The 13,608-nt window shown below is 40.9% G+C and overlaps 1 protein-coding gene across 1 annotated transcript; it reads right to left on the minus strand.

Annotated features, from left to right (window-relative positions):
* Window positions 1-5,362: 5,362 nt before the first annotated feature.
* Window positions 5,363-6,628, minus strand: LOC126267717 (putative gustatory receptor 28a). The gene has a single exon (XM_049973019.1). The coding sequence runs from the start codon at window positions 6,626-6,628 to the stop codon at window positions 5,363-5,365; it is 1,266 nt and encodes a 421-aa protein (XP_049828976.1).
* Window positions 6,629-13,608: the final 6,980 nt, after the last annotated feature.

The raw sequence follows: 13,608 nt of genomic DNA on the forward strand, positions 1-13,608 counted from the left end.
AGCACTTCCAGAAGGTGCTGCATCCTGCGAAGACACTCTCAAACAAGCACAGGCGTTTGGCACTATGTGATAACCAACAACGCCCCCGCAAACGAAAGGGTTGGAAAGATATCACCGATACGGGTTGGCGTACTGTAATCAACATCATTGTCGATAGTGCAACAAGAAAAAGCGAGGATATGCTTAAGGGCGACGATGAGGGGACGGTTCCTTACAGCTGTATTGCCTATCCTGTTTGTACACTATAGTAGGTCGAGTTGAGCCCTTGCATTGCTGTATTGTGCAGCTGTTTACGAAATGAATCTATCACCCCTTACATACGAATATATTCCTCGATGCATTGAAATCACAGTTAACCACATCAAATCTATCCCGCCCCTTATGACTAGAAATGCATAACACTTTTTTTATGTGGGTAGTAGTTTGGTTACTTCCCATAAATATTTGGTGATATGTTGGAACAACCTTTACGTTCAAGCAACCACATAACTTTTCTGACTATCAATTACATGTGTATGAAGAGAAATTGACATGTCCATACTCTCACCAGCTGTGTGTTGGGTGAATGCCCCATCCAGATATTCCCAATGGGAAATCCCTCTTCCCCACTTCCAGCTGGCTGGTGCCGTAGTGCTGACAACAGACTTGCCTGATTATTGCTTCCCTTGTGGCGTATGGCTATTGCACACTGTATCTTTAGCGGGAAGGAAATCAATTGTTGTGCATCTATAATTAGAAACTCTGGAGTTAAATTGCTGCTCCTAGTGGAATTTCTTTACAACGTCAAAAATGGTTATACAAACATACATGAAAGCTGAGACAATATTTCTAGAGGCACTGGTTTGCAATAATTTGCTCTATCTCGTTTAACAATGGTTTTAATACCATCACTTTCAGTGGTCCACTTAAATTTAAAAACGAACTGAGGAAATACAGTTCTAGAAGAGAATTATCGTTATAAGTATTTATGAATTTTACTTACATGACATTCTTTTACATTCAGGTATTTGTTATATGAGAGTAGAAGATTAGTACACAAACATTTCACAGCTTGAATGTAAATAAAGTTGTTATGTGTCACGCTAGTGATGAATTACTTCTTTACTTAAATAAAGTAAGAACACACAATATGTTTCAGTTTCAAAAGGGTGGTTAGGTGGTGGCCATTTGTACATCTACATCTACATGGATACTCTGCAAATCACATTCAAGTGCCTGGCAGAAGGTTCATAGAACCACCTTCACGATTTCCTATTATTTCAATCTCGTATAGCGCGCTGAAAGAATGAACACCTGTATCTTTCCGTATGAGCTCTGATTTTTCTTTTTTTTTATATCGTGGTGGTCGTTCCTCCCTATGTAGGCCGGTGTCAAAAAAATATTTTCGCATCCGGAGGAGAAAGTTGGTAATTCGAATTTCGTGAGAAGATTCCGTCGCAACGAAAAATGCCTTTTTTTGTGATTTCCAGCCCAAATCCTGTATAATTTCTGTGAAACTCTCTCCCATGTTTCGCGATAATACAAAAAGTGCTGTCTTTCATTGAACTTTTTCGATGTACTCCGTCAGTCCTATCTAGTAAGGATCCCACACCGTGCAGCAGTATTCTAAAAGAGGACGGACAAGCGTAGTGTAGGCAGTAGTGTAGCACAAACAGATGTCACATTTAGTAACATTCACTTTTCACCTAGACCACTTTGTTATACGACGCATCGTTTTCGTGATACTTAGTTGTCCTCAGTTAAAACAAATAAGTAGTATACACAAAAATTTGTCTGTATTCGAATTTATGAAAACGTTTTAAAAACTGCACCTCTATATGTACAAGTAGCAAAGAGTAATTTTCATGTTGTTTAACAGATAGAAAATGAAAAACAACCGATGATGGTGTAGCTTCAGTGAATCATCTTTGGGTAAAAAGAAGAAAAATGTTGTGTTTGCTCAAGGTGGAACCCATCCAAAAACAAATTTATTTGCAAACAAACACAGATAGATGAGTGAATTTTATTCTCAAAATGAATCAATATAGCAATCATTTCTCGTAGATCCAGAGAGAATGATAAAATCATTCATTACTGTGGTCTGCATAATTCATTGACATTAAAAATAGTGACATACATATAAGTGAAACGCTGAATCACGACTATCCTTAACATTCAGCAGAAGTCGTGATGTTAGCAGGAATGACTTGCCGGTAGGCACCAGACACGCTGAACTGCACCAGGATGACAAGGTAAGCGGCGACGCCACCACAAAACGTGTAGAGCAGCGCCAGGTCCAGCGTGAAGAACCCAGCGGCGGTGTAGGCGGGACAGATGCGGTACACCTGAGTGGCCAACACCTGCAGCTGCGCTCGACCGCCTCTGTCCCGGGTCAGCAGGTGCAGCTTCAGGGCCAAGCGCCGTGTGCGTGCTGCCTCCCCCACCACGGCGCTGACAGACCATGCTACCAGGCCTACGCGGACACCCTGGTACAGGCTCCACGTGCTGTACATAGCAACCACCAGCCATTTCTGCTCTCCAGGCCAGACGTCTCTGATGTTCAGCACACTGACGAGCGCCAAGTATAGATGTATAACTGTGCCCACAAAGCAGCTCACAACCTCGAGAAGATATAAGTATTTATGAATTTTACTTACATGACATTCTTTTACATTCAGGTATTTGTTATATGAGAGTAGAAGATTAGTACACAAACATTTCACAGCTTGAATGTAAATAAAGTTGTTATGTGTCACGCTAGTGATGAATTACTTCTTTACTTAAATAAAGTAAGAACACACAATATGTTTGTAGCGCTGTTCTTGGCACGATTACACAATTATAATTTTCTCACAAATCTAAAAATAAATTCCTATTATATAATGATGTAATATACTTTTACTGTACATACTTTCACCATAATTAAATTGCGAGAAATTTAAATATGGATTTATTTAGTTACACCTTATTTGAAGTATAAAACAAAAAAGAAATAGCTAGCGGCATCGAAGTTTCATAGAATTAATTTATCAGCGACGTTTTAGATTTTTGATATTTTGTGTTTCTACTTTGTATAGGCATAGATATTAACTTCTGTGCCTTGTAAAATTAAATTATTATTTAGAAGTAACGAGCGCACATGGGTTTTTGCAGATGCACGGTCTTCCATAGAATACACAAATTTTGTTGTTTTCACTCAACCATATTTTGCTGAACTTGCAGCAACGTCAGTGGGAACACATATAAGTGAAAACATTGCATACAGAGACACAAAACACAGGCACACAATCTTTGACATATAATACAATGTTAACCACAAGAGTCTAACATTCCAAGCTGTAAACTTGAGACAACTAAATACCTCGAAAATAACGCATCATACGAAAAAATGTTCTAGGTGGAAAGTCAGTGTTAGTAAAGGAGACCTTCTAACCACCTCTTCTGTATGGGTGGGGCCAACATTGCATTTTCAAATGGGGAACTCCCACTTTCTAATGCACATTCGGATTCTACGCCAAAAACTACATACATTATGTTAAAACCATTGTTTTCTATTCGTGATAGATGGCACTGTAATCGACAAATTGCAGTTAACAACCGACGCACTTGATTCTACATTTCATTTTCGATGAAAATGTAAACCTTTGTGTTTCAACGGTTGATGTTTATGTTACAAGTTTACTTAAGTGATTCAAATTTAGTTGTACAAAACAACAAGCTTAGCTGTTTAAATGTCTGGTTAGAAACTACGTTTACCGTGAAACAGAGACAAGGACACAGGTATTTTTAATTTTCTGGCTACATCGAAATGCATGTTATCGGTGAGTCCGCTGGCCTCTCACAATAAGGTGCTTGATTTCGGTGAGTATCCATGACAGGTGCGCCTGACACTATCATGCCATGGACAGTTTATCTTATTTCAGTGGTTGTGGTTTGTTTCCGCTGGTAGCCTGGTGGAATCACAAAGAAATCAGTCTCCTCGATGGTGAGGTTCGGAGGGCAACTGAAATCAAACATTCCGATACTTTGGGGTGTCGCCACGATCAAGTCCGAGAATGATAGAAAACTAACTATTCTATCATACAAATAGCTTAATTGCTAGCAATATCAATGTATAATCATATTATTTGTATTCTACAGTCACATTGGCAACACTCAAATAATGTTTGATTATCAGTATCAACCGTCAGAACACAACGTTTTACACTTACATCGTATATGAAACGTTGAATGAAAAGCGCCGGTTCTTAATTGAAAAAACAGACACATTTGGCATAAGTCGATTACAGCGCCATCTACTACGAATAGGAAACAATGGTTGAATATTTCATATACGTTTTTTTAAAGCAATAAAAGTGTAGGGTGGGGGTTCAGTTTCAAAAGGGTGGTTAGGTGGTGGCCATTTGTACATCTACATCTACATGGATACTCTGCAAATCACATTCAAGTGCCTGGCAGAAGGTTCATAGAACCACCTTCACGATTTCCTATTATTTCAATCTCGTATAGCGCGCTGAAAGAATGAACACCTGTATCTTTCCGTATGAGCTCTGATTTTTCTTTTTTTTTATATCGTGGTGGTCGTTCCTCCCTATGTAGGCCGGTGTCAAAAAAATATTTTCGCATCCGGAGGAGAAAGTTGGTAATTCGAATTTCGTGAGAAGATTCCGTCGCAACGAAAAATGCCTTTTTTTGTGATTTCCAGCCCAAATCCTGTATAATTTCTGTGAAACTCTCTCCCATGTTTCGCGATAATACAAAAAGTGCTGTCTTTCATTGAACTTTTTCGATGTACTCCGTCAGTCCTATCTAGTAAGGATCCCACACCGTGCAGCAGTATTCTAAAAGAGGACGGACAAGCGTAGTGTAGGCAGTAGTGTAGCACAAACAGATGTCACATTTAGTAACATTCACTTTTCACCTAGACCACTTTGTTATACGACGCATCGTTTTCGTGATACTTAGTTGTCCTCAGTTAAAACAAATAAGTAGTATACACAAAAATTTGTCTGTATTCGAATTTATGAAAACGTTTTAAAAACTGCACCTCTATATGTACAAGTAGCAAAGAGTAATTTTCATGTTGTTTAACAGATAGAAAATGAAAAACAACCGATGATGGTGTAGCTTCAGTGAATCATCTTTGGGTAAAAAGAAGAAAAATGTTGTGTTTGCTCAAGGTGGAACCCATCCAAAAACAAATTTATTTGCAAACAAACACAGATAGATGAGTGAATTTTATTCTCAAAATGAATCAATATAGCAATCATTTCTCGTAGATCCAGAGAGAATGATAAAATCATTCATTACTGTGGTCTGCATAATTCATTGACATTAAAAATAGTGACATACATATAAGTGAAACGCTGAATCACGACTATCCTTAACATTCAGCAGAAGTCGTGATGTTAGCAGGAATGACTTGCCGGTAGGCACCAGACACGCTGAACTGCACCAGGATGACAAGGTAAGCGGCGACGCCACCACAAAACGTGTAGAGCAGCGCCAGGTCCAGCGTGAAGAACCCAGCGGCGGTGTAGGCGGGACAGATGCGGTACACCTGAGTGGCCAACACCTGCAGCTGCGCTCGACCGCCTCTGTCCCGGGTCAGCAGGTGCAGCTTCAGGGCCAAGCGCCGTGTGCGTGCTGCCTCCCCCACCACGGCGCTGACAGACCATGCTACCAGGCCTACGCGGACACCCTGGTACAGGCTCCACGTGCTGTACATAGCAACCACCAGCCATTTCTGCTCTCCAGGCCAGACGTCTCTGATGTTCAGCACACTGACGAGCGCCAAGTATAGATGTATAACTGTGCCCACAAAGCAGCTCACAACCTCGAGAAGATTCTGGACGCCGTAAGCGTTGCTCACGGTATTACAAATATCACATAACGTCACATGCGCCAATCTGACGCTCGTAAGACGCATGACAGTTCCAACATAATCAGTTTTTCCCAATGCCTTCAGTGTCTCCTCCTTGACGTAACTGTGTGTAACAAAGCTACTACCACCAAAAAAAGTTAATGAGTTGCTGCTGTTGTCAAATTGCAAATATTTAAGTGTTTGCAGAATTCCTGCATCAAGACTTCTCTCATTATCTGTGCTGAATGAAGAGATCAACCATTCATTTAGTGCTCTAAATCTCCTTGCTACAACTATATTAAAATTGCAGAACTGTAGGACAACCAGCGCTCGGATAATATGCATGATGAATGTCAGTAGTAAGAATCCTAAGCCTGTCTGATCAGCAAGTAAGAACAGTATAAAGCCATAGAAAGCAGACCAGAACACAACTAGAATTATCAGTTCGACTGAGAGAAATATGTTGAAGAATTCCCATTCTTTCTTATTCTTTTGGTGCAAAAAATCGCTTACTGCTGCCATTTTTTCCTGCACAGAGTCTACTATGCACTGTTTCAGTGTAGTACAAAGAGCGATTGAAACGACTGCAGCTACAGTACCAAAACCTAAGTTGACTGCATCACCATACTTCGCTATGTCAAAAACACCCCTATATGCGGAGGGCATAACTACAAACAGGGAATTAGTAGCCACGAAGAGAAATATTAAGCTTAAAGCAAGGCTGTAAATTTTTGCAGGTATGGATACTTTCAATTTCTCGTCAGGTGGGCTGTAGGATACTGGCATTACTCCGAATACCTTACAGAGGAATACAAAACGTTTCACACCTCCACGTAATGGTGATTTAACTGTATGTAGCATTGTTTATGCCTAAATACTGCGTCCTTTCTAGACGCTGTACTCAGAGATAGCGAACGTCTTACTGTTTCTACTAGTAATATTTCAGGATGACATAGATTTCACGGACGTCAATAAAATTAAACTCCCCTAAGGTTGTGTAGCAATCTGTCTTTGCTGAGTTATTACAGCGAGCACATCATGTTGCGGACCGCTAGTTCCATTTCAGTTAAATATTTCCTGAGATCAATAATGTTTTAGAAGGCAAATACGTTCACCTTGGTAGCCTCAAATAATGGATTTCGTTTACGTAGGGCATTGAGGACTCGCTTTCTCAAATGTCAAGCACTGGTGGAGCCACATGTTAACAAAAAAGCTCCTTTGGCAGCCTATAGTCGACAATCTACGAAGTGGAATTTTCTCTCGTCAGTAATGGTGAAACTGCATTAGTACATACTGTATGACTGGTTTTTTTATTTGTGTTAAGTGAGCACTTTATGATAGTGAGATCTCTTATCTAATACGTAGTTGTGTTGCTGTACTTAGTACCCCTGCACTGTTTCAAGCAGATGTTCTGTACAAACGCTTTCACATGTGTCAAGTGTTTTGCAGTAGCTACCCATCTGTAAACAACAATGTCTTGTAATTCACTTACACTATTTCCTAGAAGTGATGTTATACGTATTTCAGATGGGTTGTATTGATAACGTACAATCCCATAGCCCTTTATTTGTTTTCAGCTTAGGCAATGTTATTGACTTTCCTTATAAGAATCAATCTTATTACCAGTTACCATGTATTCATAGTTACTGTGTATTCCATCCCCTTGCTGTGCTTACATTCTCTACATTTTCTTCCTATGGCAAATTTCCTTTTGCTACTATCTGTATACTACTACACATTCTAAATTTATTATGTAGTTTTCAGTGAACTTGAAGTATGCAATCTTTTGGGATTTTATGCTAGACTACGTGAAATATTTCCTTCTAGATGCGTTCATAGCCTGGTATTTTGCAGTTATTTGGTCCATAACTTGTCACACATGTTCATTTGCTGTAATAATATGATCCACACTCTTTCCAGCTCAGTTACATTAACTGCGGGTTTGATAAGTTTTCTAATTATTAAGTTTCTCTGTTATCATAGTGATCTGTACTTCTTTGTATGTATCTTAACTCAGTACAGAGGATATCGGTAAAGTCCTGCTATCATTTCAGATTACCACAATTTCGAAATTATTATTGCTGGAGGATCATGGTTTGGTGTAAAACATTTAACAGCTCTCAAATCTCTTTTCTGTTATGCCAGAATTTCAGTGTGTACCCCACTCGTCGTTCATAGCACGTCACGGCGATCTACGTACTTCTACGTCTACATGAATAGTCTGCAACTCACAAGTACGTGGCAGAGAGTTCATCGAACCACCTTCAAGATATTTATCGACCGTTCCACTTTCGAAGAACCCACGGGAAAGCTAACAATTAAATCTTTCCGTCAGAGCTCCGATTGCTCTTATTTTACTATGTAGGTGGGCGCCGACAACCTTTTTCCACCCTTGGAGAATGAAGCTGATGATCGAAATGTTTTGAAAAGACCTCGAGTGAAGCCCATGTACGGATCGACACTGCAGCATCTACAGTTCTGATTGCTTTGTTGAATCATGCACGAAGGGTAGCATTGTCATTAGCAGGGTGTTGCGTACGCGCGTTCACTGACGTAACGCCACAAAAATAAGTATGATGGCGTGACATCGGGAGAGCGCTGCGCCATGCGATGGGACCATCATGGCCCATCGACCTCTCAGGAAACGTGTCATTCACCACATCCCACTTGTTCTAATTCAAATGTGGAGTGCACCACCATGCTGTAAAATGATGATCAGCTGCTACTCTACGATCTGTGGTAGCAGGAGCTGTTCGAGCATTCACAAGTAAACGTATCTCGATATAGTTTTCGCTGAAAAGAAAAATGGGCCTATGATCCTACCGAGCGTCAGGGCCCATCAAATATTAAGTTTCAAGAACTCAAGGGTATATTCCTGTGTGTTATGTGAGTTTTTGGTCTCCTAAATGCTATGTCGTGGTGATTCACATGTCCAGAAATGTGGACCGTTTCTTCATCTGAAAAAAAGAATTTTTTTCAGGTAATCATTATCGGTATCTATGAGGGCCAGCCAGCATGGAGCACGCGAATTCATACCGCAGAGGTCGATTGCTTAGCTGCAATGCTTGGACTTTTGCACGTTGTACTCTAAAAGGCGTAACCGCTAACGTGAAACCTTACGGACAGTTGATGTTCCATCCTACAGTTTACAAAATGAATAGTGCATTGGTTTCCGGGACACGTATTGAAGTGAAACTTGCGCCCTGTCAACACGTACTTGAGATGCAGGGAGATCTTAACTTTGAAGATCTTTGACACTAGATGTTTCTTCAAAGTTTTTGAACCACCTCATGCCTGTTTTATCCACTAGTGTCCTCCCATACTGGCGTCAATAGTTCCGCAGTACCCTTGTCACAGCTTTGGTTTCAACGTTAATAGTATCGCGGCCTAACGACAAATCAGGATACTAAAACTATTAACAATGAAAATCCTGCAGCACGTAGTCTGAACATAATTAGTATAAACTTGGGTAAACAGTTTTCCGTCTGCACTGGCTCAAGTAGCGAATGTTTAAGAGTAACTTCCCACTAAGCCAAGCGCAGTTACTGCAGCAATCTTGCGTCCACAACTTAAAAACAGTTAGGTATAATAATGAAGGGAGCGTAACAACACACTACAGATATCTAACAGCCAAAGAAATGGCGAATAAATAGGGACACGAGCTTAGAATGATATTGTGACGTAAAAAGAAAATCTTATTTTTGTTGTAATTTGCGAACTGAAGTTGACGTGGAATCACAATGAATTATTTGCAAAAGAACTACAACGGAATGGATGATTTCTCAATATTTGCTGAAAAAGATTGGGAGCTGAAAATCATATGTTGCTGTTACGAAATAAAAACGAATTAATGAGACATAACGCATCGATATCCTCTTTGCCTGTGTAGAAAGTATTTTATTCAGTATCACAACGGCAAATCTTCTAAAATCAAATAAAGTTTCTGATTAGATGCGGAAAAAAAGAACTCTTCAAGAAATTAATTAAAAAGCAACACACAGTACATTCATTCAACAAACGACACAGGATATGAGCAATAGATGTCATTGGACCTCAAATTTGTTTATTATTTGCCATATATTTCATTAAAAGGTTAAAATGGCTCTAAGCAGTATGGGACTTAACATCTGAGATCATCAATCCCCTAGACTTAGAACTACTTAAACGTAACTAACCCAAGGACATCACACCTATCCATGCCCGAGGCAAGATCCGAACCTGCGACCGTAGCAACAACACGGATCCGGACTGAAGCACCTACAACAGGTCGGCCACAGCGGCTGTCTTATTAACAGGTGACAAATAAATGTTTTATTTGTCTAAGTGAATTATGTTTCGAATAATAATTATTATGCACGAATACGGAATAATAATTTTTATCTGTGTTTGTTATTTGTCACCGGACGAAGTGGCCGAGTGGTTCTAGGCGCTACAGTCTGGAACCGCGCGCCCGCTATGGCCGCAGGATCGAATCCTGCCTCGGGCATGGATGTGTGTGATGTCCTTAAGTTAGTTAGGTTTAAGTAGTTCTGAGTTCTAGGCGACTGATGACCTCAGAAGTTAAGTCCCATAGTGCTCAGAGCCATTAGAACTATTTGTTATTTGTCGTTCGATAAAATTCCGTCCAACTTTGATGGTAAGCGAAGCGCATCACACATGCACATACTGCAAATTTGCAGCCTGTGGACAAGTGAATGCAAGTTTCGACATCCACGTGGCCGCGTACAAGTGTCAGTCTGCTGTCATTAAGCTAAGCAGCCTCGATCCTCTTCGAAAACTTCCGCTCGCGCGCTCTCCCGCACACCGCAGCTGCGTAAAAGCCACGCTGGTATGCCCCACGCTTGCTGCGCTCTAGTTCACTCTGGTGGTGTTTTCATTACAACATGACCCGGAGACAGCATCTGGATAATTTCACATCTGGAAGAATCATCAGGAAATTGGAAGACGTTTGCAGCCCTGGAGTATGGAGCCGTCATAGATGTTTCACGTGCATAGAGAGCGTTCTGAAGCACAGGCACTGTTGTCCAAAGGAGAGGACGTAGTCGACCGTAGTCAACTACAGCAGCAAACGATGGCCACATAGTGCAAAAGGCCAGAAGGGACCCACGTCAAACATCAGGTACAATTCCAATGACACTTAACAAATCTGCAAGGCACGCTGTCTCTCGGTCCGTAGTATCACGGTGACTGCATGGTGGTTTTCTCTTTGCCCAGCAATCAGTATGCTGTGTTCTATTGACACCCACATACCGGCGGCGATGTTGCCACCAGCTTAGGGACTGCACCAGCGAGAAGCGAGGTTGTGTGCTCTTCGCTGATGAGCGCTGATTCAGAATGAATTGTGATTCATATAGAGAAACGTTGGAACACGCAATCCACCCAGGAGCAATGTCGAACTTTTGGTGCTCCAGCTGTTATGGTAAGGGGAGGCATATTGTTGCATGGGTGATCTGACCTCCAAATCCTTTAACACTGTAGACTCACTGGTCGACATTATTGTGAGAATGTACTTGGCACTATACTCGTTTCCCATGTGCCTCTTTTTAGGAGTGCATTTCCTCCTGACTTCATTTTTATCGATGCAATGCCCGACCATATTAAACAGTGCAGTTGGAGGAGCTCTCGAAGCTACAGAATATTTGGTAAATGCACTAGCCAGCCATTTCTCCTTACTTACATCCCATCGCGCACGTGTGGGATACCTTGGGAAGACATACTGCAGTACGTCCACGTGCACCAATGACCACCCAGCAGTTCTCAGCCCCACTGGTGGAAGGACGGAACGCCCTACCATAAGAACTCCTTACCAACATTGTGGCCAGCATGGGAGCACTTTCCAAAGCATGCAGTGGCGTCCGTGTTGATCACACACTATTAAGAACAATGTCTACCTTTTGTAATGTCCAAGGCCCCATCATAAACCACCGTGATCTCAGTGTACTTACTGCCCAAGAAAAAAATGTCATTTCTGTTCGTCTCATAGCGTATTTACTTTACTTACCTTCTGTTCTATACTGTAGCGGTTCTTGCTATGTACGGTGTAAGTTTCATTGAGACATGTTACTTAGCGGTCACACTTCTTAAGAAAGTTACTTTCGACCTTTTTTTAAAGTTTCCAGAGCATAGTATATTGAAGATAATGATAATAAAATGATATACAGAAACCTCTATAGGGTCCATTGCCCTCTTTTTCCTCCTTCTCCTCCTCCACCTCATCATCATACATCTACTTCCCTAGACTGACTGATTCACTTCATTGCGTTCTTGCCCGATCTCTAGTTCATATATATGTACTTGTAGTCTCGGAACGCTGTACAATTAAAAATATTGAGCGAATTACTAACGTATTTGCAAGTCACTTCCTTCTTGTTTTAAATCATTCAACCTCTAACGTAATTCACACTTATGGATTGCTTCCTGACGATGATGCCCCACTGCACCTGGGTCTGAGTGCTATCTTCCACTCAGCTACTAAAGGCTTCACCGACTCTCTCGTTTAGCGTAGACATTCACGAAGCTTGCTGCATGCGGTCTGCCAGGCAGGTTGTTGACGTTGAGCATACTGTATCGAAAATGAATGATTATTGCGCTCACTGATCCGAGTTCACTTTTCCATATTCAGATACTCAATGCACATATGTTACAGGAATGAAAGAACATTGTCTATGATCTTGCAGTGATGTACGCACAGCAGGGTGACACCAAGGTCATGTTTCTTCCAACCCGTATGCCTCGCAGTACTTTGAAAAGAAAAATTCGTAATGCATTTCCCAAGTAAGAAAGCCTCTCTCCTCCTTTCCACTTCAAAATCAAAATTGGATAAGAATGATGTCGTAACCTGACACATTTTATGCGATTATTTCTTACCACAAAAACTTTTTGATATTGATTCTGTTACGCATTACTAATTTAGTTTGTTTATTCCACCAATTCGATATAATGTCTTCAATCTGTACTTTTGATTTCTTAGGGGTTTACCAAACATTGGTCTTAATCTGAGAAGGAAATTTTTAGGAATGTACGTTTGGAGAACCGCATTGTATAGAAGAGTATTATTGATTGTGGGAAAATCGGGAAAGATGTGAATCGTAAAGTTTTAAATTTGCTATAATAGTCGAAGCTTTTGAAATTTGGTTCATTAAAAAGACGTTGAAAATAAGATGAGAAGATTCTCCTCAGAATCGAAGAGAAGAGAGATGTGTTAAAAAATAAGAAGGAGCAGATTTAAAGGACATGTCCGAAGATACTAGGGAATAACTTCAATGGTACAAGAGGGAGCTGCAGAGGGCAGAAAATGAAGAGAAAGACAAATATTGGAATACATCCAACAAATAACTTAAGAAGTAGGGTGCAACTGCTATCTTAGATGAAGAGGCAGACGCAAGAGAGGAATTCTTGTAGCACCGAATCAAACCTGTCAGGGAGCTGACTGCTACGGTCACAGGTTCGAATCCTGCCTCGGGCATGGATGTGTGTGATGTCCTTAGGTTGGCTAGGCTTAAGTAGTTCTAAGTTCTAGGGGACTGATGACCACATATGTTGAGTCCCATAGTGCTCAGAGCCATTTTGTCAGGGAGCTGATGCCCCCAAAACATGAGAGCTTAGGAGGTGGGGGAGGGACTTGACTTCATTGTGGGAGGGGGTTAGGAGGAAGGGAGACGAGGGTGTTGACACAATGAGACCAAATGCCAATGTTATGGTCAAAGTTGAGATCTCCAAAAATGTTACAAGAAAGACAAAGGGTATGTTGGTAATCAAAAATGATT

The sequence above is a fragment of the Schistocerca gregaria genome, chromosome 4 (genome assembly GCF_023897955.1).
Source record: "Schistocerca gregaria isolate iqSchGreg1 chromosome 4, iqSchGreg1.2, whole genome shotgun sequence".
In the NCBI taxonomy this organism is placed as follows: domain Eukaryota; kingdom Metazoa; phylum Arthropoda; class Insecta; order Orthoptera; family Acrididae; genus Schistocerca; species Schistocerca gregaria.

Excerpts from the sequence above, each read along its gene's own strand:
- LOC126267717 (XM_049973019.1), bottom strand. The coding sequence starts at position 6,628 with ATGCCAGTATCCTACAGCCCACCTGACGAGAAATTGAAAGTATCCATA.